Source organism: Macrotis lagotis, unplaced genomic scaffold (assembly GCF_037893015.1).
Source record: "Macrotis lagotis isolate mMagLag1 unplaced genomic scaffold, bilby.v1.9.chrom.fasta BILBYCTG032, whole genome shotgun sequence".
Taxonomy (NCBI): Eukaryota; Metazoa; Chordata; class Mammalia; order Peramelemorphia; family Peramelidae; genus Macrotis; species Macrotis lagotis.
The window spans coordinates 200,827-225,303 of record NW_027421939.1 but is presented as its reverse complement, the minus strand read 5'-3'; the positions used below and the strand labels follow the sequence as shown (position 1 = coordinate 225,303).

At 39.8% G+C, this 24,477-nt stretch overlaps 1 protein-coding gene across 7 annotated transcripts; it reads left to right on the top strand.

Annotated features, from left to right (window-relative positions):
- The first annotated feature begins 4,100 nt into the window (after nucleotides 1-4,100).
- LOC141504035 (plasma membrane calcium-transporting ATPase 4-like) lies at nucleotides 4,101-24,458 on the top strand. Of its 7 annotated transcripts, none has more exons than XR_012473192.1 (6): nucleotides 4,101-4,146; nucleotides 11,002-11,124; nucleotides 12,638-12,817; nucleotides 13,120-13,207; nucleotides 16,743-19,166; nucleotides 22,744-24,458. XR_012473192.1 is itself a non-coding variant. In XM_074208890.1 (6 exons), the coding sequence occupies exons 3-5, from the start codon at nucleotides 12,686-12,688 to the stop codon at nucleotides 16,832-16,834; spliced, it is 312 nt and encodes a 103-aa protein (XP_074064991.1). In that variant the 5' UTR covers nucleotides 4,101-4,146; nucleotides 11,002-11,124; nucleotides 12,638-12,685; the 3' UTR covers nucleotides 16,835-16,838; nucleotides 22,744-24,458. The 7 variants fall into 7 exon arrangements, 4 of the variants coding, with proteins under 4 accessions (XP_074064991.1, XP_074064990.1, XP_074064989.1 ...); XM_074208890.1 differs by having other exon boundaries at nucleotides 16,743-16,838; XM_074208889.1 differs by having other exon boundaries at nucleotides 16,743-16,838; nucleotides 19,099-24,458.
- The last annotated feature ends 19 nt before the right edge of the window (nucleotides 24,459-24,477 follow it).

Genomic DNA, 24,477 nt, shown 5'->3' with positions numbered 1-24,477 from the left:
TGCACAGAAAAATCTCAAATTATCTTTCTGTTCATCTTTCTCGTATTACATAGTGCTTTTACTTCAAAGCAAACAACCAGCTTTGGAATACATACTATATATATAGTATGTATTCCAAAATAATCTTAATTTACTTATATATATAGACACTTATGTGCATAAACTTGTTTAGTTGCTAGCTGTTCTCAACATACAAATTGCTATTTTTGCTTTGGCAAGGCAATTGGAGTTAAATGACTTACCCAAGGTCACACAGCTAAGTAGTCACTAAGTGTCTGAGGCCCGATTTGAACTCGGGTCTCCTGACTCCAAGACTAATGTTTTATCTACTGTACCACCTAGCTGCCCCTGCAACATACAAATTACTTTTAACAATTCTTAAAAATGATTAGAATATCTTAGGTAACCTTAAATTTGTAATTTGTGTTTATAATTTCAATATAACAGAACAGCAATAAACGTAACACACAAATTACTAGATTGAACAAAGCAATCCTTCCATTATTACATTATTCATGAACCCACAGATCTATCCCATAAAGGGCCATACTTTTTAATATTTCTCTTATTTCCCTTCAAAGCAATCACACATTAATCACAGGCTTCAACAATGCAGTATTTAAATCACATTCACAAGCGATAACTAAATAGTGAAAATATAATCTCTTTGCAGATACAAAAGAATATCACAAAACTGATAAATGCTGACAAGTTACCTTACAATGGGACCCACAAAATTGCCATTTCTTCAGAATCCCCCATCAGCTATCTGCAGCCACCTAGAGAGAAGTCCACATTCTTGACTTCTTTGGAATGAAACATACATTGTTGATATACATTAAAACATAAGATTCTTATTTAAACATCTCATTTCCCTTAGAAGAGGATTTGAATATCCCATGATCTTTATACTTTTGTCTTCTAGACTTCTTTGCCCAGATTCTCAGAATCCAATCTCATACATATGATACATTTAAAACACCAATCAATAACAATTGAATTTCCCAACAGTTTAGTTTGATAAAACTTTAGAGTACCTTATACTGAGCACTCACATTCAAAAGCTCTATCCAAAGTAAAAATACAATAATTAGCATTATTAGGCTTAACATTAAAACGAATCACAGTTGTTTTATTTCCAAAAGAAATCAGTAAAAATCCCTGATAACATAGTTATTTCTCTTCTAACATGATACCAGTATTATTTAACCCAAAAGTTTTACAATAAAGTTTTAAATTTCAAATCACTTAACTCCTTGCAAAAGTTAAAAATAGTGTTAAAATAGTTTATAATCCCAAATTAATTTAAGAATTCCTCCCATTCTATAAAAATTTTGTCAGACTGCTACAACATTAATAACCCTCTTTTAAAATCCTCAGTGTGCTTCCCACAACTCTAGTTCAGAAACCTTAAACAGTGAGAGTCATTACTTTAAGGCCTTGTGGCCAGAGCAGATATTAATTAAACATGATTTCCTTTCAATAAATGCATCTCCTATCCCCTGGATTTTATATATTTTTTCCCTTTCGTTTCACATATCCCACTTGAGATGGAGTCTCTTTCCCTTTAAGACTTCAGTACTTGAGGTCTCCTCTCCCACCCCCTCCACAGGCAGATGGGGCACTTAGGTAGACTCAGTCTAGATTTCAAGTCTTAACAAGATGGTGGAGGGAATGGAGACCACCATGTATCAACCCACCACCCCCTTCCCCCAACCCAGGGAGAAAGCATGAGATCTTTCTCAGACACTCATAAGGATAACTCCCCTCTCCTATAACTTTTCAATCTTTACCTTAAAGGTTCTTTCTTCTCTTAAACTTCTTCTAAACACTCCCCAAACCACAAAATGGTTCAAAAAACCCCAATTGTCTCTATGTCTGGATTTTCTTCCCGGTACTTTCAGAACCTCTTACTCAGACTACACAACTCACATTTTCCTCAAAATGCTGTTCCAGCTTTCTTTTTCATTAACTCTGCTTGACTTTAATTCATACTATTCCGAACTATAGTCACATAGCTTACAGAGCTATATAAACCACAGATGTGATTCCACTTTTCACAATATATTTTCCATTCCAGGTTCTAATATTTAACACTTCTGGTTTATAGCTGCTAACACCCTAAAAAAGATAAGCAGTCATTGAAAAATCCCTTAGCCTAATTAGAATATTCCCTGCCCCCCTTTCTTCAAATAAAGTAATACAAATAACTTTTATAGAGGGACAATACTTTCTGGGTGACAGCTGATCTTCTATTCTTAAATTCTCATATGTCCCATAATTTTCTGTAATAACTACCATTATCAGAATCTGTATTGATAAACTTCTGAAGTTCTAATGTTACCATATCATTCTGGAAAAAGATTAACTATTTGTTTTCCCATATACTTGCAAATCTTTGTAACCACGTTATATATACTTTAGGATTAACCTGACTCCCTTGTCTTTCTGAAATTTTCTAACAACATTTTTTCTAATTAAAATAATATTTCTTTACATGATATCTTTGTTTACATATTTGGTAATATTCACTGTCTCTTTCCTGTTACTTTGACTTCAAAATAAAGTCCCCTTTTAAACACTTTCTTTGCAAGGCAGTGGGGTTAAGCAGCTTGCCCAAAGCCACAAATGCAATTATTAAGTGTCTGAGGCCGGAGTTGAACTTAGGGACTCCTGACTCCAGGGATGGTGCTAAATCTACTGTGACACCTAGCCTCCCCTTTTAACACTTATTTTACTAATTCTTCCTGAAGTAACTCTCTCTCTCTTAGTCTTTTTCTAAAAGAGGGTGGGGGAAAACACTCTACTACCACAGAATCACAGAGAACTGGGAAGAGAAGGGAACATAAACAGGGAAGGGGAGGCCCTTCTCATAAGGGTAGAATAACAGGGTGAGTAGTTTGGCCTCAGTCAATTTAACACCACAATCCATTCCTTTTCAATCAAAATTAAATTCACTCTTTTAAGTGCTCAAGAGACAATCCAGGAGTGAGGAGGGAGGGATCATATCATCCATTGTACCACAGGCAGAAAGCAGGCTCAAGGGCAGAGCCAGGGAGTGTTAGATTGATACTGCCTCAAAATCCAAAATAACAAAATGAGGCTACCAAAGGTACTCTTTAGGGGAACTTGCTAACTTCCCCTTTCCCCTGTTTAACAAGTAAATAGACAATCTAAACACATAAAGACAGATGAGGCACAAACACAGGTCACAAAAAATGCAACAGAATTTCCAAACCGACAATTTCAAAACACAGGGCAAGGGCAAATTGCTGACGTCTCAGGAATGCCAAGAGGGGAGATTTCAGACTCTCAGCTGACAATCTCTCTCTCTCCCAAAGGCAGACCAAATGTGTTCCTTCTCCTATATTCTTTATTTTCTCATGCAAGGCAACAATACTTTATCATTTTCTTCTTACATTTCCCCCTTTATATTTTAGTCTTATTTACCTGATTTACTGCAGGGGAAGGGTTAGGACAGGGCCCTTCCGATTTTAAATATTGACAGAGACCTCTCAGAATCAAGTGTCTTTAGATCCAAGTCTCTTACACCCAAACTGGAAGGGCTCACCCCCAACCTTCAGGCACCCAAATGGACCCTCTAGGAATCTAGTGCCTTCAAAATCCAAGGTCTAGGCTTACCCTCTTTTTGGAGTTTTGTTCACAAAAATTACTGACTGCTTTTCATCCTCACAGACCAGTCAGGTTCTTGTTGCAGATTTACTCTTCTCTTCCTACCCAGTCTCTGTGCTTTGGGTTGCTGGCAGAGATGGGAATCCAGGACTCCCAGAAAAATGGCAAATTGCTGAATTTGGGTTGGGGCACCCTTTTGCCAAGTCCTGAGAGGTCGAGGTCCCCAGTGGACATGAAATCCCAAAAGAGCCCCCAAAGGTATGAAGAGGAAGTTTTATTTGTTTCTCGAGGAATGGACCCCAGTCAATTAGAGAGACTGAGGCAAAAGCAAAGGGCCCAAGAATCAAATTTATCATAACTTTATCCCCCTGCCCCCCCACTGACCCATGCTCATTAATGCGGAATGTGGTCTTCACAATCTATGGAAAAGAGCATATAATTCAAACTGTAACCAGAATATCCCTTCAGCCCCAGGATTTGAATGGACATCTGGACTACAACAGATATGATGGGGTAAGTTGACTCATTACCAATATCCCAGAAGTTGATTTGTGAAGGGAGGAGGGGCACACAGTTCAACTATTTTCTAATCTATAATATTCTACTGAAGAAATCTCAGACCTTATCCCACTCACTACTATTCCATTAACTACACTTGTAACTCGGTGGATTATGACCAGGGCCATACCACTGGACTAGCACATCTTCTTACACTCTGACTAAGGTAACACTTTCTTTTTGCTCTTCTTGGAAATAGGGAATTTTATTCCCACTTTCCCACCCAACACCTAACCAACAATGTTTCCTCAGCTTCCCTTTGAAGACCTCAAAGGAGAGGGAACCCTTTCCTTCTTAAGGCTGTGGTTTTTAGGAAGCAATGGTAGAAAGAGGTAGTCAAGTTAGAAGTCAAGGTTTACTACTTCAAACTCAGGAGAAACTGTTCTCTCTAACTGTCAGGGTTTCTAGGCACTTTGAAAAGAAAGATGACTTGTTCTGCCTTCTTTTGGGCTCCCTTCCTCCTGCCCCACACTTGTGCCACTAGTCATTTTTTACCATGTGGCCTTGAATACATCCCATCCTTTTCTGCATCTTGACTGACAAAGGCAGATGCTGAGCCTGGAACTGCATATCATTGTATTAAAATGGAGGTGCCAGAATGTTGAAAAGGTCCCTTGAATCTTCCAAAATGAGGCACTAGGACAGCATCTGACTGTTATCTACTCCTGGATTTGGAATCCACTTTGCCAATGGGCAGCTAGATGACACAGTGGATAGAGCCCTGGCCCTGACTTCAGGAAGACCTGATTTCAAACCTGACCTTAACCCCAAACAACTGTTTCCCAAGAAACACAATATATACTCCGCTGAGTTGAGTTTCCTTTATAGATCTCAGGATCTGATTTTCCCTGTCTTTTCAAATAAGACTGAATTCAAACCATCTCAGGGCAAAGATGTTGTTTCCGCCCTTATTAAGGTATTCTAACTCAAGCAGCTGGAAGTCTGATGATATGTTTCCTAGCAGCACCTTTGCTAGGGACGTAGTTAGTAATAGAGGGTTATCCTTGCAGCATCTTCTTGGGAGATAGAGTGGAGTGAACTTTCCCTGATGGATGGGGATGGGCCACTTTGGACTGAGCTCCAGCTTCTCCTTCCACTTTCTGGGTCCCAAACAGGCAGACACAGATTTTCTATTAATGCTTTTAGTCTTCTTCCAACCCCTTAGGGACCTGGATAAGGGCTGTGGATTCCCCAGCATGGGGTAGGGTATGACTTCACAGTATAACACATTCTTTAAGTCTCTCCCAACCCATGTGCTCAGTCTGACTCTCTAGTGACATTTCCAATTCAGAACTAAGGCTCTTTTTCCAAATATTCTTGGGAGCAAGATTTTCCTTCTCTCCTTCTGGGTTATTTCAGGGGAAATAACCTTTCCTAGTGGAAAAAGAACTTGTAAAACTCCCTTTACTTTTTGTAGAAAATTGTGTGTTTGTGTGTTTTGTGTGTTTTGTGTGTGTGTGTTTGTGTTGCAGCTGCTGAGATCAGAGGCTAAAAATTGCCTCCTGACTGTGTGTGTGTGTGTGTGTGTGTGTGTGTGTGTGTGTGTGTGTGTGAATTTACAGCTCAGGAAATCAAGGACTGAAAACCTTCTCTGGGGCATGAAGAATTACAATGGAATGTCCAAAGTGCAGGACTAGCCAAGTTCCTAGTCCCACATGGCCCCCTCTCTATTTCATATGTTAGAGGGAAAGGATTTCCAGGTCGACAATAGATTCCAGCTTTCCCCTCTCTGCTACTTACTGGGCCTGCTGGAAACTGGAAAATCCATTTTGGTTCTCTAAGATAGAAACTCTAGGTAACATATGGTGGAAATGATAGGGCAGGAGTTGAGATGGATTGGGGTCATCCTATATCTTGCCTTAGGTTTTTCATGGTGACTTTTGCCTCATTGCTTCTTGTAAAGTATGACACAGGAATCTTTTGGGCTCTTAGTTTTTTTTTTTTTTTTATTTCTACAGTGAAGGTGTTGGATTGGATGATCTATTAAATCCCTAGCAGAACTCTGTTTTTTTCCTCATTCCCCTCCTTCTCCCCATCTTTGGTGCTAGGGAACCAGCAGGAATTTCATTAAGTTCCTTCTGGAACCACTCTCCAGGTAGTTAGGTTCTCTTTGCTATTTTATGGCTTGCATCCACAACCAAGACCAGCTCAGATGGCCCTCTCTCTTGTTCTCCCTTCAGACAGTGGTGATATCCCTAGAGTACCTCTAAGAACCTGACATTCTAGTTATCCTTGGGGATTTCACTTTACCCTGTGAGGCCTGCTGCATATCAAGGAGCATCTTCACTCATCAGAAGGACTCCAAATCCCAGGATCAACTTGACATTGTCCTGCCATTTTAGGGTCCCAGGGAGATTCCCAACTGGTTCTGCCCCATGGCAATACTATCTCTGCAGAGAGCATTATTTTCCCAGGTTTGCCTCTTCTTTTCCTAGTGAGAATTGAATCTCTTAGATTGTTGGAGACAGGGAACCTGCTGGGAAACATTCAAGCTTCTTGTCCTGAGTCAATAAAGAATGTATAACAGTAGCTCGTATTTTTATTGAATTGTCGTGAGAATTAAATGTGATTATGTCTGCAAACTTTAAAGATATACAAATGCTGGCTATTATATTATTAATATTAACTTTTCTCACTACTCCTTGCACTAGCTTTTCAATGTCATAGAACCAAATTATCTTTATGATAAGTAATATAACAACAATAATGAAAAATCAGTATTAAAGTAAGTACTTGAGCTATATTGTTTAAGTTGATCCTCACAACTCTGTGAGGGAAGTTCTATTGTTATCCCGATTTTACAGCTGAAGAAACTGAGGCAGAGAATTTAATTTACTTGCCCAGGGTGACATGGCTCGATACAACCTCCCTTTATGGAGGGGTTAAAGGTTCTTCTTCCCTAATTTATGTGCTGTCAGTTCTACACGCTGAAGACCAAGCATAGTCTATCAAAAAGTATTCTCAAATTCTAAATTTTTCCTTTCACAGCCTTGCTCTCTCTATAGAGTCCCACCTCTAGTCCAATTGTGTATCTCTCCAAGTTTATTTGTTTTTTAATCAGTCGATGTTTTTGACAAAGTCTATCTCAAAGTTCCATTTCAAGTCGTAGCAGGAAGTGTTTTTGTCAAATTGAAGATCATTTCCTTTAATTACCTTCTTAGTAGAAATGATCAGCTACTCTTCCAAGTATATCATAAACAAACAAACCTTAGAGGTACTAGTCAAGTAGAGACTTTCATCATCATCATCATCATCAAGTCATATTTCCTTTCAGAGGTTCTCTAATGACTCTCTACTAGCCACAGTTGCTTGGACTTAAGCCCACACAGCTGTTTCCTCCTTGACTTGTCTGGGAGATCTGTGTTGCCATGCCATGTCTTCCATGTCAAATGCATAACTAGTTTGTTGTAGCATATAAGCCCACTGATGAACTCCAACTGCCTTTCATTACCATGTTGAATTCTGATATCCCTTGCCCCCTTCATCTTAGCAGTGGGGCTGTTAAAGTTGAGAAGAGTGACTAAGATTAAGACAGACATTGTCTTTGGCTACCCAGGCTCAGAAAATTGTCTGGATGCTTCTTACCCCAAAAACCCCTTCTAACTTCCTTTGCTCCTTCCCCCCACTTTCTGCCTAAATAATCCCAGTAATTCAAAGGTGGGGTTGGGGGGCAATCACTGGGAATAGAGAAAACACCAGAATTAAAACCTGAGATCCCAGAACATCTAATGTCTTCTGGTTCCTTGGAAATCTAGTACAAGTAATCCTAGGAAGAGAATCAGGATGCATACTCCTTGCTCCTTGCGACTATTTAGTGTCCCTATAAGAGTTGTAAGGGAGGCCATGTGAGGGGATGAAGTCAAATGGTAATTGAATAGTTTCAGTACGGTGATTTCTTTGATTAAGTACTTTTAACCAATGCAGATCAGCACTCATCCAGCAACTTGGTCCAAAAGAATTCCCTAAGAGAACTGAAGGTGATTAACTAGGGAATCTGACCATGTCAAGAAGTCTATTCTAAAGGATCCCATGCTACTTTCAGGTGAAACTCTGGTGTCACACAGATGGCCTTGTAATAATAACTGAGAGCGAATGATTACATAAGGCTTCCTGTGAACCAGGTATCATGTTAAACTCTTTATAATTGTTCTGATTTATCCTGACAACAGCTACTTGGGGATTCAGGTGCTATTATGATCACCATGTTACAAAGGAAGAACCTGAGCCAGATAGTGGCAAAATGACTTTCCTTGGAGTCACAAGGCTAGGAAGTATCCAAGGGTAGATTTGAACTTGTTTTACTGACTAGAGGCTCCTTGGGGTGTTTCAGATCTCAGTAAAACCAGTCCTTTAAATGAGGCTTCTTTGATTCCATTCCAAAGGGTCTTCAGAGGTGATTGTCATTTCTAATCCTGGTTGCCCTGACAATTACTCCTTTCTACAACATCCCTACCAAGTAGTCTCCTAAAGAATCAATGGAAAAGGATTCTCTCTGAATGCAAAGTGCTTGAATTCAGACCCAGCTTTTGGTATTTACTGCCCATGGGAACACTGACAAGACACCTGAATTCCCTGCACTTCAGATCCCTTCTTCATAAGATGAAGGGGATGAACTAGCTCTTTTCTGGGGTTCTTTTAACTCCAATCCTAAAATGAATTTGCACACTTTCTGAAAAGATTCCTGTGCAGTCCAAAGATGGACCTGGAAATAAGGGCAAGAATATTGAATAAGATTGGACTGTTCTATCCCAAGAAATAGATTTCCTTGCCCACCCTGGCAGAAATGGCCCGTTTTTCTGAGTTTCAAATTGAATGTTCTATTTTCTACAATCTGATGTTCTTTATTTCCAGGAGAGGACTCAGGTGTATCTCAATGATGGATTGCTACACAAGGAAAGGCTGGGTTTACAGAAATAATAATTTTTCTCACTCTTTCCAGGGACCCAGGTGATAGAAGGATCTGACCGGATGCTAGTGACTATGGTCGGAGTGAATTCCCAAATGGGAATCATTTTCCCCCTTTTAGGGTCATAAGAGTTTTCTAAGGATTCCAAACCCAGTAAGCCACCTCCTCTCTCCATCATGTACCCACCTCCCTTAAACCAGATCTCCCAGGCTTTTCATCATTGTTCCTCCTTCTTCTTTCTTCCCTTGAGTCTGATCTTTGCTGAACAAGTGGAGGCATGCAGTGATCAAGACTTTTTGGTCCATCTTTCCTTTGCCAAACTGAGCTGAGGATATAACACCCTCTGCCCTCAATTTAGGGAAGCCAGAACCTGGGTTGCTTCTGGGATACTGGAAGACTGAGCTGTTCTATACCAAGAACCCAATTTCCTTGCCGGCCCTGGCAGAAATGGCCCTTTTTCATGAGCTTGATACTACGTTTTCTAAGCTCTACAATCTGATGTTTTTCCAGGAGAGGACAATGACCTTATCCCTGCAAGGATTGCATATTCACTGCACCCTCCTTGTCTTTTCATGGTCTCTCTGTGTTCTTTCCTGATCAGGATTATCCTCTCCATTGTTCTTCCCATATGGGCTTAGGGAGAACCCTATTTTTACACTTCTTTCCCCATATTTCTTGTTCTCTCCATCTTTTTTATTTGGTTTCATCCTCTTAAACTTTTTTTCTTTATGGTGACTGTGTTTTCATTCCTTTTCTGTGCTTTCTATATTCTTATAACAGAAGTAACCTCTTCAGAAGGGGACAATGAACATGAGTATGCATAGAGCCTTAAGAAAGAAAAGGATTTGGAGATAATGGTACTGCAAGAAAAGACAGTTCATAAAGACCTCTTCCTTAGCAGTCCAGATGGCACTAAAAGTAAAGCTATCATATTTGTTAGAGAACCACAGCTGCTCAAAGGAAGTAATTATCATTATTTTTAGACTTATTATACATATGTTTTAAATACAGATGAAACAATTTGGTTTCTGTATTATTTCTCTATTAATCTCTCTTATGCTTTTCCCATGGAACCCTCATACCAACTGTCATGTAAAGGATTTTGCTCCAGGCTTCCTTCCATGTCTCCCTTCCTTCGTGGGGTACTAACCAAGCACTCTCAGCCCCAATTTATATTGGCGGGGTCTGGAGATGCCCAGTTTTATGGTCCTTTCTGTTTGTTTGTTTTATTGATAATATGTATGTAGGAATGGAGATATGCATTTCAAATCAAGAATCCAAATTCCAATACCCCCATCATGTTTCCCTACTGCCTACTATCTCAACCATATTCTGTATTTCCAAAGTGCATCCATTGCAAACACTGACTTCTTGAAAGGATGGTTTGAATTTTTCTCCTGCATCTGTGTGTATAAACACACACACACACAAACACAAACACACACACATACACACACACACACACACACACACACACACACACACACACACACACATATATATATATATATATATATATATATATATATATACATATTTAAAATTTTGATGGAGTAATATGCAATGTTAAATCCAATTCTGGATGCTGACTTAGGGATAGGTGGCTGACAGTAGGGGAAACATACCCTGTACTTTGTCTGGCTTCAAAGAATCTAATCAGAAATCCATACAGGTTCAATTCAAATGCTTAGCCCTTAAGGATGGACCAGGGTAAACTCAGAGGAGTGGTGGAGGTCTCAGAGCTGGTGTTAACTGCCCAACAGGAACTTGTGTTTCAATGAGACAGGTAGTTAAGCATCCTGGTTTCTTGGCTCTAACCTGCCTTGTCATCAGTGCACCTGAGCCTCTAGCTCATCTGCTGTTTATCTGTGTTCCAGCTAAAACTGATGTTGATGTGCTTCTAGAAACCCTGTCCTGTCAGAAGCAGGAAGCCTTTTTGGAAGATGATTTGAGGAGCCAGGAGCCCAAGGAAAAGTCAGTACTGCAGGGTAAACAGACCCTCTTGGCTGTTCAGATTGGGAAACCTGGTAAGTAGGTCAAGCTGTTTGGGGTCAGCTTTGGGGAAAGGGTAAGAAAAGGAAAAAAAAGTTGGCTATCCCACAAATCTCACTTCTCCCACTCTCCCTGCTCATACACGACTAGGGTAAACAAGGAGATGAGATCCTGGCTTTACCTCCAATTCCTTTTTGAATTGGCATCATTTTCCCTGAGGTAGGATCTTCATCAATAAGGAAGACTCTGGAGTACATTTGAGTCCTCAGATCCAAACCTGAGAACTAAAGAATGTGATCTCTAAATAAAAGCTGGGAAAAAAGAGAGTGAGATCTTCTCTTTGCTGACTTGCACTACTGTGGTTGGCATTGAAGACCCTGTGTGACCAGAGGTAAGACCTGTGCTCTAACAGAGGAAGAGAACATTTATAACTACTGAACTTTTTATTTAACCCTTTTTTTTAAAATTTGGCTCCCAAGGCATCATAGTGTGAGGCTAGCTCTCTTTTTCATCATGTGACCTTAGGTAAATTAACGACTTCATTTACATCTTTCTTGGCCTCTTTTTTCACCTCATTCTTTTTTTTTTTTAGTTTTTTGCAAGGCAAATGGGGTTAATTGGCTTGCCAAAGCCATGCAGCTAGTTAATTGTTAAGTGTCTGAGACTGGGTTTGACCCCAGGCACTCCTGACTCCTGGGCCCGGGCTTTATAAACTGCACCACCTAGGTGCCCCAAGGAAACTCCCCCATTCTGTAAGAGGCAATTTTACATCCACTCTCATCACAGAAAACACTAATGAATATTGAAAATGATATGGTTTCTGTTGGTAAGTAATTAAAAAAAAGGCTTAGTTGTATAGGTTTTGCTATTTTGAGCAATAAGGAATAAAGAGGCTAAGCTGAATCTGACTCCTGGGCCTGGGGACAGTTTCACACTTTCATTTATCACCTTAACTCATCCATCTTACCCTAAGGCAGCTAAATAGAATAGTGTATAAAGTTAGAGTCATGAATATCTGAGTTCAAATTTGGCCTCAGTCATTTTCTAGTTATGTGACCCTGGGCAGGCCACTTCATCCCTATCAAACTCAGTATCTTCTCTGTAAAATGAGAGGTTTTAATACAACTCAGCACCTTATGCTTGAGAGGATCAAATGAAATAATATATTTAGAGAGTTCTGAAAAACCTGAAAGTACCACATAAATGCAGGCCATTTTTTTTTTGCTGTTACTAACCTCACAAGCAAAATTCAATACAGTTCACTTCTATGACTCTGAGTATGAAGAGGAAAGCTGGACCTAAGAAATAGTGAGAATTAAATTTACCATGAACATGCTGGTGCTGCTAGATGGGGTAGTGAAGAAATAACTTCCAGGCAAGAAAGGGAACAACGGGTGAGTTCCAGAGCATTTGGCAAGCATCAGCCTTTTTTCTTCCTCTAATCACCTTTACAAGGGTCTCTTCTCATGATGCCCCTGAACTTTCTTCACTTGGTAAAACTACTACCTTCCCATTATCTTCTCCTCCCTCTCCTATATATTTCCATAGGTCCCTGAAGCCATCTGCAAGAGCCAAAGAGCTGGCATCACTGTTCGCATGGTGACAGGAGACAATATCAATACAACCCGAACTATTGCCATTAAGTGTGGCATCCTGAGTCATCATGATGAATACCTCTGTATAGAGCGCAAAGACTTCAACCAAGTTTTCCAAAATGAGAAGGGTGAGGTGGGTGCTGGGATTCTAGAGCATCTGGGGTTTGAGACTGAGTGCCAGAGTAATGAGGAAGCTGAATGAGCCTCTGAAGAATGGATCCACAGATTGCAGAAGACAATCACCTTAATTCTACAATTGCTTTTGAAAGCCAGAGTATCCTGAATCAAGAGACTGTGGGTTCCCAGGGTGTACTTAAAGTCTTGGGTTCTGGCCAGGATTAGATTGAGTGCCCTGCAGTCAAGGTATTTGGAGGTGGGCACCGTTTCCTTCATTCTTGACCAATCTACTGGGTTGGGGTTGTTCACTGTTGATAGGTGCAGCAGGAACAGTTAGACAAGATATGGCCCAGGCTTCGGGTGCTGGCTAGATCATCCCCTACTGACAAGCACACACTCGTGAAAGGTGAGCAGGAAGTCAAACCTCTGTCTCAGGCACCATTTAGGGGGAGAGTCCTGTGTTAAGGGAAGAATCAGCAAGAAAAAGTCTCTGAGTCTTTGGGAAGCTAAATAAACTTTAAGAAAGATTAATCCAGAATATCATGCTCCAAGGACTCATTGGTTTTTCAGCCCTAAAGGATACCAAGGCAATGTTTATTAGAATATAGTCACAGAAAAGTCCAAGATCCATAGGAAAGGAAAGGGAAAGAAAGAGAAAAGATGAACAAAAAGGGGGGACTGGGGTGAGATTCCAAAACAAGACTTGGTGCATGAGGTTGGCAGAATACTTGTGACTATTGCACTTAGCACATGTGTATTACGGGCATCATTGACAGCACTGAGGGGGAGCAATGGCAGGTGGTAGCTGTTACTGGGGATGGCACCAATGATGGGCCAGCCTTAAAGATAGCAGATGTCGGCTTTGTCATGGTAACCAGTTCTCTCTTTGGCTCAAATTGCATTCTCTAACCTGGAAGCCAAGATAGGTTTCTGCTTCCCTTGCCACTTCATATTTCCTTACCCCTCCCTTTATGACCCTTCACTAACTCTCTCTCCCTATGATTTGTTGTGTTGTTGGGAGAGGGGAGGATGTGGAGTGGAGGAAACTGGAAAGCAATTAGGGAAGACTGGTTCCCAGTGAAGCAAAAACAATCACTTTGATTTGTAATCCATCCAGGAGTAAGTCATACTACACATGTGTGCTGACACTGTACACGGGGTCATTCAACTCAACAAGCATATTTGAAACATTGGATGCCCAGCTCTAGCTAGCTGTTATGGCAAATACAAAGTATCAGAAAGTCTCTGTTCTTCAGGCTGGGAAAATAAAGGCATAGTGGTAAGAAGACTGCAAATAAGGTAAAGAATTAATCCCCAAGTGAGTATAGGCAAGAAGTGGGGATTACTCTGGGTCAAGCAAGTGAGAAAATGATTTCCGGGATAAGGTCTTTCAGTGTCATGTCAGTGGAGGTGGAATGGGAGAGGGATAAATAATGAGATGTTTTTAAAAAGCCTGGTCATGTGAGGGTATTAGGGAGACTAGTCTACTTGAGTGGGAAGAGTGACAAGAGTGAGAGGTTAGGTTACCAACTGGGTTCAAGTTAGAGAGGGTTTTTAATGTTAGGTCTAGGACTTTGGACTTCAAGTTTCATGACACATTTGCTTTGCACATACTTGTTCAGAACTCTCCATTGGTTGACTCTTGCCTATAGACTAATTTGGCAGCGGTGTTATGAAGGAGAGATCATAAGGATCTTTGTGGACTGCTTATTGACTTAGAAAACCAAATATGACCATTACCTATATTCTATTGTAGCTTTACTTTTTTTTGTCACATTTTTCCCAATTACATTTTGATGACTTATGTGAGCAACATGTTGACACCTCTGGTGTGCAGGATGGATTGAAGAGAAAAAATTATAAGGATTGTAAATATTAAGTGAAAAGAATCTGGACTGTAGTTGGTATGGTTAGGGAACAATGAGAAAGAAGGAAGGAGTAAGTGGCCATGCTTGGAATATATATACATATATACATATATACATATATATGTATGTATGTATATAGTACATCCAAGGACTTCCTGGGGAGTCAATGATCTGAGTATCCAGTTTGTTTAGAGAGCAAAAGGAAAAAAAAAATTAGACTGAGTTTAATCCTGAATTGTTCAAAAGAGCTTTCTCTTTTGGCCATTCCCTCTTCTTTCCTCAAATAGAATCTGTTGCCAAGGCTTACCAGGTCTACCTTCTGGCCATCTGGCCATACTCTTAGCATCCCTGATCCAGGCTCTCATTATTTCTATCTGAACTAATAATTGCCATCTGCCTGATCTGCCTTGCTCTAATGTACCTTCATAGAACTATTAAAATATGTTTCTAGATACATGAGTCTGGCCTTGTCACTCCCCTGCTCAAAAATTTTCAGGGGCTCCCATTTGATTAGAGAATAAAAAAAAATTGCTTATTTTTTTTCAGGACTGTGCATTTAAGAGTCTGCATATTCCTAACCCCGATCTACCTTCCATGCTTATGTCACCTTACTATAAATTGTGTATAAGTCAAACTGAGCTCTTGGCTCCTGACTGCATTTGCAATGCCTTCCCTTTCAGAATCTTATTAGTCCTTCTGAGGTTCAGTCAAAAGCTCCATGACCTGGGGTTTATTAAAGCTTGCCCTGATTCTTCCCTCCTCCTCCCTGACTCTCTTCTACTCCTAGCAGAGTGTTTCCTCCCTCTTCTAAATATTCCTAAATGTTCTGAATCTCCCTTTTCTCCCCATTTCTCCCCAGGGGAAAACTTCCAGTTTATTTTTGTATCCCTTTATTTTTAATTTGCAACTTTATTTTCTCCATTTCTCAAGCCTTGATCTTCCTTTTTCGAGAATAAGTAGTATGTCTTTCCTTTTTCCCTTTAGAATGGCAGCTCTTTGTGACTAGGTATCATTTCCTTCTTTGTATTTATATCTCTAGTACCCGGGGGTGAATGAATACTTGCTAGTCAATAGGCTGATGTCTCACAGAATGAAGGAATTAGTTTTTTTGTTTTTTTTTGTTTTTTTGTTTTGGAGACTGAGTCCTCCTTGTCCTAGTTCAGTGCACCCTATAGTCTCTCTTTTTTTTTGGCAAGGCAAATGGGGTTAAGTGGCTTGCACAAGGCCACACAACTAGGTAATTATCAGGTGACTGAGGTCATTTTTGAGCTCAGGTACTCCTGACTCCAGGGCCAGTGCTCTCTCCACTGTGCAACCTAGCCATCCCCCTATAGTCTCTTAAAGGTTTTCTGGGTCATAGATTTATTTTGGAAAAGGAATTTACAGGCCATAAAGTCCAAGCCCCTCATTTTACAGATGAGGAAACTGAGACCCAGAGAGAGGAAGTGACAAAGTCACAGAACTAGTGTTTGTTAGGATGAGAACCTAAAGTCCTTCCATTCTAGTGCTCTTTGTACTGCATCACATTATCTCAAATCCTATTGTACTCTGAGCTTATCGATTCATAAAATTATAACATGTCAGAATTGGAGGGCAATTATGGATGTGATCAGTGCATGAGGCTTGTGCTAGGGTGAAAAACTTCGTGGATGTTACTGATATTGGTCTTGGTACGTCATGGTGGAAATAGAAAATTATCCTGCAACTAAGTCCAGAGGGCAGCAATGCAATGAAATTTAAAGGTAACCTGAAGCTCCTGCCATCATGATCATGCTAAGCTGGGTGTGTTTTCAATTCCACCAAAAGATTGCTGGCCCAGAAGTAGGTGGTCTCATTCCAGATACTCATTTTGATCTCTCCTCTTGCCCACAGGGCATTGCAGGCACAGATGTGGCAAAGGAGGCATCCGACATCAGTCTAACAAAATGACAACTTTTCCAGTATTGTAAAGGCAGTGATGTGGGGTTGAAATGTCTATGATAGCATTTCCAAGTTCCTACAGTTCCACCTCTCCAATTTGTCTGTGTGAATGATTCATTTCTGCTCTGGTGATATGTCTCTTTTTTTCTCCAGTACTGATAGTGGAATTTGGGGGAAATCCTTTTAGCTGCACAAACCTTACCTTGAACCAGTGGCTATGGTGTCTTTTCAGAGCTGCTCTGTGACCAGGTGAGTAACTTCTTCCCACATATTTATCTCAGCTATGTGCTCATCTAGTTTGAGCACACTGACCTACACTGGAAAAGGGCACCCCCACAGATGCAATTACCAAGTATTAGCATGCTAAAAACTTTGATTCAGCACCTTCTGTGGGCCAGGGATAGTGACAGCTGATGGTAATGAGATTCTGAAGGGGATCACATTTGGATTACCCCAGGCATCTATCTCTCTGCTCTCTGGTTCTCTAGTTTTGCCTGGAATTCTACATTTGCCACTGCCATACCTTGGCCTTCCCTAAGACTTTTAAAGGAAAGAGTAATTTTGCAATATTGTCACAATATAACATAACAATGTTTTGGAAAATACACTCTTCTGAGTTAATGTAATGCAATTTAGTTTAAATTTACAATCCGAACCAAAGTCTTTTACATAGTTTAGCTTTAAAAAATGAAACAAAAATAAAACAGGATTTGTAATCTGATTTTTCTTCTGTTACAAATGTATAACAAAATCCCCAGTTACTGCTATAGCATGCAACAAAACCATGAGAAATTTACCTTTGTTTACTTCCAGAAATAATACATTTATTGCACTGTAAAAATTTCAAACATGGTACAAAAAATATAAAAAATGTTCCAGTGACATCTTATAAAATTTCAATAACAAAGCATTTGTACATATGGCACAACTGCATTAGCTATCTGGATTCAGTTAATATTATATGAGTATTATGGATCTACTCATACCAATATTTAAGGAATATTGAATTAGTACAACTATTTTTGAAGAGTGTGGGGGAAAGGGGAGGAGGGCAAGAGGAGAGAAGAGAAAAAATAATTTGATGTTATAATATACTCCCAACCTCATCTATATTGTTTGCATACTATTTTTTTAAATTAAAATGAAATCCAGTGGCTCAATGTAAAGAATCCAGAATCATGTTGTTTACTATGCTACCAATATGACCTTGGGCAAGTCACTCGCCTAAATTCATTTTTCCCCTTCTGTAAAATGAGGGAGTTTCACTAACTGGCGTCCAAGGTTCATTCTGCAATCCTGTAAATAAATAAATTACAGTAGAAAGGCTAAATAATTGTGTGTCTAGAAGCTCTTCATTAGACAGTACACGTATGAACAAGGAAGTGGAGACAGGGCCCTCAGGTACCCATTAAAAAATCCCGTTAGTTAATTGTTCTCTTAGAAGCTAGGAAGAGCCAGGGCAGAGTAGGTGTGAAGTATATGCAATTAGAGGGAAGAAAACTAGATGTGAGGTCTGAAAGCAGAAAGTCATTTTGGATGGGGAAACCAAAGGGAAATAACTAAGTTTGAGTAAACATCCCAATATTTTGAAGAGTATCAAGAGTATGAAACCTGGAGGTCTCCATGGCATTTATTCTTCCTAACATTGATTCTTCTAAATGAATAAATGATATCTCAATTCATACTTTGATTTTTTTACACATTCACGAGGAGTAACCACATGGTGCTCCCCATTTACTCCTCACTTCTACTTTTCTCTATCTTCTCATCATTCTAAAATTTTAAACTATTAGGAACCTTTGATCATCGTCAGATCATCACTCTTCAGATGGGAAAACTGAACCTCAGCGTCTCTTGGGCTTGCTCAGAGTTACTTAGCTAGCATGTCTCAGAGCCAGGATATAAAACCAGTTCCTCTGATTCCAAAGCTAATATTGGATGCACTATAGCATAGGAATGCCTGTGATAAGTCTAGGAATAAATTAATTCCTTTTACTACAATTCAAAGGGAAGACTGGACTTATTCAAAAGGAAGTTTTTGGAAACTCTCGAGGAATAAAATTATTGTACAGAAGGCATGGAAACAGGTAAATGTATAGAACCACTGAAATCCTATGCAAAGTTGATTAAAATTGAGGTACAGATTGGCAAATGTAGTTTGTTTTATGACATTTTTCTAAGGGGTATGGCCTTAATAGAAGAATATTGTAATTGGAGTTTTAAAAAAAGTTAATTAACATAACTTAGGCACCATGATAACTGTTAGGGTTACAAAGAAAAAGCAAAACCATGTCCTTCCTTTAAATAAGTTACATCGTAATAAAGGAAAAAAATCATGTACATGTACATGCAGGAATAATAGCACTTACAGTACTTTTAAGGAATTAGGTACTGTTATTATTTTAAAGTTGAGAAAGTAAAGTAGACAGAAGTTTAAATGACTTGCTCAGGGTCTCACAGCCAGTGAGAATCTGAGACTGGATTTGAACTCAGATCTTCTTGATTGCAGGTCCAGTGTTCTATGCATTAGGATGCCATCTTGCTGCTCTCTGCTTTCATGGAATTTAATCTTAAAGGGTAAGGCATAAGCAACTACAAGAGGTGATATTGTAGCTGAGTCTCAAAAGGAAGCCAGAGGTACTAGAAGAGGAGAGCATGCCAGGAGGACAACCAAGGCAAAGGCCAAGCATAAACACTCATGGGAGTGTTATAGAAGGGGATGACTAAGAGTCTGGTGGGTGGGATTGGAAAGTGCATAGAAAAGAGGAGGTGTATGAAGCCTGGAATCATGAGAAGGGGGCAGGTAGTAAAGATTTGAAATGCCAAATTGAGGGCTCAGAGTTGATTCTGGAGGTCTGGGGGAGGGGAAGAGAGCTACTGGACTTAGGGAGTAAGCTCAGAGACATGGTCAAAACTGAGGTTTAGGAGCCTCCCTTTGGTAGTAGAGAGTAGAAGATGTTTTGCAAAGGGGAGTGGCTAGAGGTAGGGAATATAATGAAAAAGAATATCAAAGCCCTTGTCCATGGGAGAAGTTAAAAAATCCTGAACTAAGCTGATGACTACATGAGTATGGAGAAGAGGACATCTGTGGCCGAGAATGATAGCATTGTAAAAGGTTTAGGAGCAGATTGGAGCAATGGAGGGAGATCAAGAATAGAATTTACTCTTCTGCTTAGGGTTAGCATGACCTTAGGCAACCTTACTTCTCTTTTCTCAGTTTTCTCATCTGCCAATTGAAGGAATTGAGCTAGATGATCTCTATGGTTCCTTTGAGGTCTAGATCCTGTGACCAAACTCTTCATCCTTTATGCAAGATATATTCAGGTTGGCTAAGTATGCTCAGATTCTTGTTCCCTTCCCTGTCTCCAACTTCTTTCCATTTATAGACCCTTGGGTCATGACTTCTTATTAGAGCCAAACCACACTTCCATCTTTATCCTTTAGGTCTATGTTAGTCCCTAGTGGATTCTTCCACTAGTTTGTAAACTTCTTTCCACTACCTTAGCAATTTCCACTTTCCCCATTCTCCTGGAGGTCTTGGAGGTCCTTTGTTCTGGGCCATGGAAAATATTCTTTTAATTCTGACCCATTTCTCTGTTCAACTTGCATGAAACACATTTACTAGTCAGTCACTAAATTCCGGTCTGTATTGGAGACTGACACTCTCATATCTATGTAAGTGAGTCTGAGGAAGTATAGCAGCAGCCACTACCCTTTGGAGATCCCAAAGGCTTCTCAAATTCAGTGTATCCAAAACAGAAAACTTCATTTTCCTCTCACTTCCTCCTCACTTCCTTCTTTCCAGTTGCAAATCAACAAACTCAGAGTCATCCTTGACCCTTACTCTCTCTCACGTGTCATCCAATCACCTGCCAAGGATTGTCTTTTTTATCTTTTTTTTTAAGTTGCTTTTTTTGCAAGGATACACAGCTAGGCAATTATTAAATGCCTGAGACTTGATTTGAACTCAGGTACTCCTGACTTCAGGGTCATATTCTATCCACTTTGCCACCTAGCCACCCCTGTCTTTTTCATCTTTATAGCATCTATTGTATTCATCCATTTTACTCATTCATCACCTATTTCAGGCTCTCATCAACTCTTACCTTGGATTATTATCATGACCTACTCATTGGTCTCTTGTTTCCACATAACTATCAGAATGATTTTCCTAAATTTTAGGTTTGAATCCAAGATTAATAGTGTCATTGGAAATCATTCGTTATTTTTTTTTTGGCAAGGCAATGTGGTTAAGTGACTTGACCAAGGTCACACCACGAATATGAAGTGTCTGGGACAAGATTTGAACTCATGTCCTCCTGACTCCGGAACCAGTGCTCTATCCACTGTGCCACTTAGCAGCCCCCGATAGTATCATTGGAAAGGGAGTTAGAGTGAGACTTCAGAAACTAGCTGCAGCAAGGAGTAGAAAAGAAAAGATTAAGCTGAAGGTAGGCAAAGAAACAATAAACCCAGTGACTAGAGCAAGTTTTGGAAAACAAAAGAGAGGAATCTCAGGAACCATTGGTGCTATAGATGGGCCAAGGCAAGCAGTTTGGGAGTACTTTAGAAGGAAAGGATAAATTTTACATAAATTTACATGACTTGAGTTTAGAATGAAGTCAAATTAGAAATTCAGTAAATCCAGGTTGTTATCCTTGGGTTAACTGCTACTTTGAGTGTTAGTACAGATTAGATGGTTTTATAGGATTAAGGAATCAAAACTGGGAGAAAAATATTTAATTTGTCTTTCCACAGTAAGCTAGTGAATAATAAATTATGGCAATGAATATTCCTTTTTTTCTACAAGAAACTTCATTTCAGGAGCATATTTGCGCAGCATCAGCTTTAGGAGATACTTAAGGGAGGAAATTTTGATTTGTCATCATGGCAATGAGAAAACTCCTTTCTTGGCCAAGGAATTCCAGAAACATAGCAGAACCTTCCTAGATGAAATGATGCTTTTCCTAGGAAACTCAATCCAAGGAATCCCAATTCCCCCTGGACCAGTCACATGTAGAAATACTTCCAGGGCCTCCCTCCATGGGACTGGGGAAGATGAGAGAGACTTTAATCTTCTCTCTTCCCTATAACCATTTCATTTCAATATCTAGAAGGCAAAAACTAGCAACAGCAACTGAAGATTGGTGATCCTCTATTCCCTCAGCCTCTGGAAGAACAGGCCAACAGATTTGGATAATAATATTTCCTCCACAGGATGCTATCCCATGGTCTTACTTGCTTGTCAGCAGAGGCCTGTTGAGGCTAATGGAAAAAGGCTTTCCCTACAATCAGCGTGTTCCCCTTCCCCCTCCCCAAAGGATGATATCAAGAAGATGGGATTGGGGCAAGAGAAGCAAACACTACTTCTCTTTAACTCCCATGGGTATGGGATAAGAATGGAGAGGTGGGGAGGATTACCTTCTCTCCTAATTTCTTTTTAGCCCTTCCCTCTCTCTTTTCTCCATGGTAATGATGAAGAGAGTAGGAGAACCACTGAGTGAATTGAGAAGCCAAGTCTTAGCTTGGTTTGCCAAGTCTCAGTCTGACCAAACTCCCTTCTGCCTCTGAAGCCAAGGGAAATTTCACTTACGGTTTTGGAACCAATTTTTGTCTTGAACGAATTCCATTTGAACAGTAAAGTAAAACAAGAAATTTGGTTATATTATGTGTATGTATGTTCCCTGTTGGTTTAATGAGCCTTCTCCTCCAAACTGCTATGTGGTCAGAAAGGGGTAGACTTTGAGTCCTGTCTCAAAGCCCTGACTTTGGAGAGGGTTGTGCATTTGAGTGGTAGGTAGTGTTTCCTGGGGTCTGAGCAGAAGGGGTTAGCCAAATCTTACTTTTCCTGGTTATACATTAGAGATCAGAAACTGGAAGATCCTAGGTCAAGAAAGGCCATTAGAGAGAATAACATTGGGTTTTCAATTGTAGGCTAGCCCTTGTTATTTGCAAAGGAATCTGCCAAGGCTCTGCCAACCCGGGATGATAGATGGTTAAGAGAGTCCATGTTTCAGGGGCTCTCTGAAGAGGCTGAGAAAGGTTGTTCAAGTCAGAGCCAGGGCAGGCCCCCCTTCACACAGTTGTGAAGATCAGGATCCTACTGCCCAAGTTTGCATCCACTCTGATTTTATCAAGTCTGTTTTCCTTTCAGTCCTGTGTCCACTGTGGGCTCTCCAATATACCCCAAAAGTTAGCTTCAAAACTACCTGTTATCAGTGCTTCAGTTTTATTTGTTGAAGTCAGCAAGAGGAGCTTACTCTCTCATCCTCAGTTCTCCATACTCCACCTTTTCCCTGAGTTTTTCCAGTCATGAGCTCTTAACTGCTGCCCTGAGAATCCTGGTCCTTCCCCTCCACCACCACCTCCACCAACACTGACCCAAGCCTTCCCTATCAGCCTGGAACTCAGGAGTTGGGGACTTTGCTGGAAGATTGTTTTTTTAAAGTGTTTCTTAAGGATGAAACAGAGCTGTGCTTTCTGGAAGTTCCATTTTTGTCCCTGCTGACTGTGACTGATGCTTTTCTGTATGTGAGAGCAAGCATATCGCTCATCTTCACCCCTTTCTATCTCCATAAGATGAGGGGGAAACCCCCACCAAGAAAGAGGGATGGGAAACCAGGTGGAGAACATCAAAGCTCTAATGAACTGCCAAATTGCCAAGAATTGAAATTACCAAAGTCTTTTTGCATTGTGAGGAGGATCTTCCTCTTCCAAAGCCTTCCTCAAGAGAACCTCTCTATCAGTTTCCATTGAGCAGTCCAACTTGGGAGAATAAGGAAATTAGACATTTGCTTATTCGTGGTCACAAGCCCCAGCACTGAACTAATCCATCAGCCTAGGAAATAAAACGAACTTGGATTTGGTTTTCAAAGGTTATGTGCTTCAGTGACCTTTTTTCCCTTATATTAAATACTTGTGGAGGAGTAGAGGTAGATAAAAGCTCGTCACCCAAGGTGGTGTTAGGAACTATCATATGTGTACATGTTATGTATTAAAAATACTTTGGGAGATACTGATTTAGTTCTGTCAAATCTTTTACTGCCTCAGATAGGTTTAAAAACAACTTTGGAGGCTACTTAGCCATGTTAACTACTTAAAGACACTCTAGGTGCCGGACAGGTTACCCTTGAGGACTTTAACTATTTTTTAAATTCAAAGATTTTCTGTGTCCTGGTTTCCATAGTAGAAGAAAGACTATATAAATATTCATATCTATATATCTATATATCTATATATATTTATATATGTATAGTTTTCTTTATCAGAAACGTATATTTTTGTGTCAGTGATATGTATTTTGTTTAAAAATGATCAAAAATAAAGATCTGTAATGTGACCCAATTAAAAGACTTATGAAAACCACCTAATTCATATAACAAGATTGGTTTTAAAGGTCAATAAATAACTTTCTCCATACAAATATCCTTGTACATAAGAAAAAAGAAAAAAATTACTTGGTTTCTACAGGTCTTTTATGTAAAATATATTGATATAGCTGATTAAGTTAAACATTTATGTGCATACTCTTTCAACATAAAATTGTTTTATATTTAGTTTCAGTGATAAAACTGGCAACAGGTAAATGTGGCTTAAATTATTCAAGTTATTCAACAAAATTCTCTCTTCTCCACCTTCCCCCAATATAAAATGGTGCTTTAGATTTGAAATGGGAAATTAGGGAGGAAGAAATTGGGGGAAACTGAAGCCTCCATTTTAGATTCTTCTGTAGATAGGTCATGAAGGATAAAAAGGGGGATTCATCTACCAATGGAAAGGGGAGACATTCAACAAGAATCACCGTGCCAGACAGAAGATGGACTCTTTCTCCATGAAGTCAGGTTTTCAGCTCCCTTCATGGTTTTCAGAAGTTAGGGGCCTCTTTTTG

Bases quoted from the DNA above. Each gene is read 5' to 3' on its own strand.
- LOC141504035 (XM_074208890.1), top strand. From the start codon at position 12,686: ATGGTGACAGGAGACAATATCAATACAACCCGAACTATTGCCATTAAG. The intron at 12,818-13,119 runs GTGGGTGCTGGG...CACTGTTGATAG, and splicing joins TCCAAAATGAGAAGGGTGAG to GTGCAGCAGGAACAGTTAGA. The intron at 13,208-16,742 runs GTGAGCAGGAAG...TTTTTTCTCCAG, and splicing joins CAAGCACACACTCGTGAAAG to TACTGATAGTGGAATTTGGG.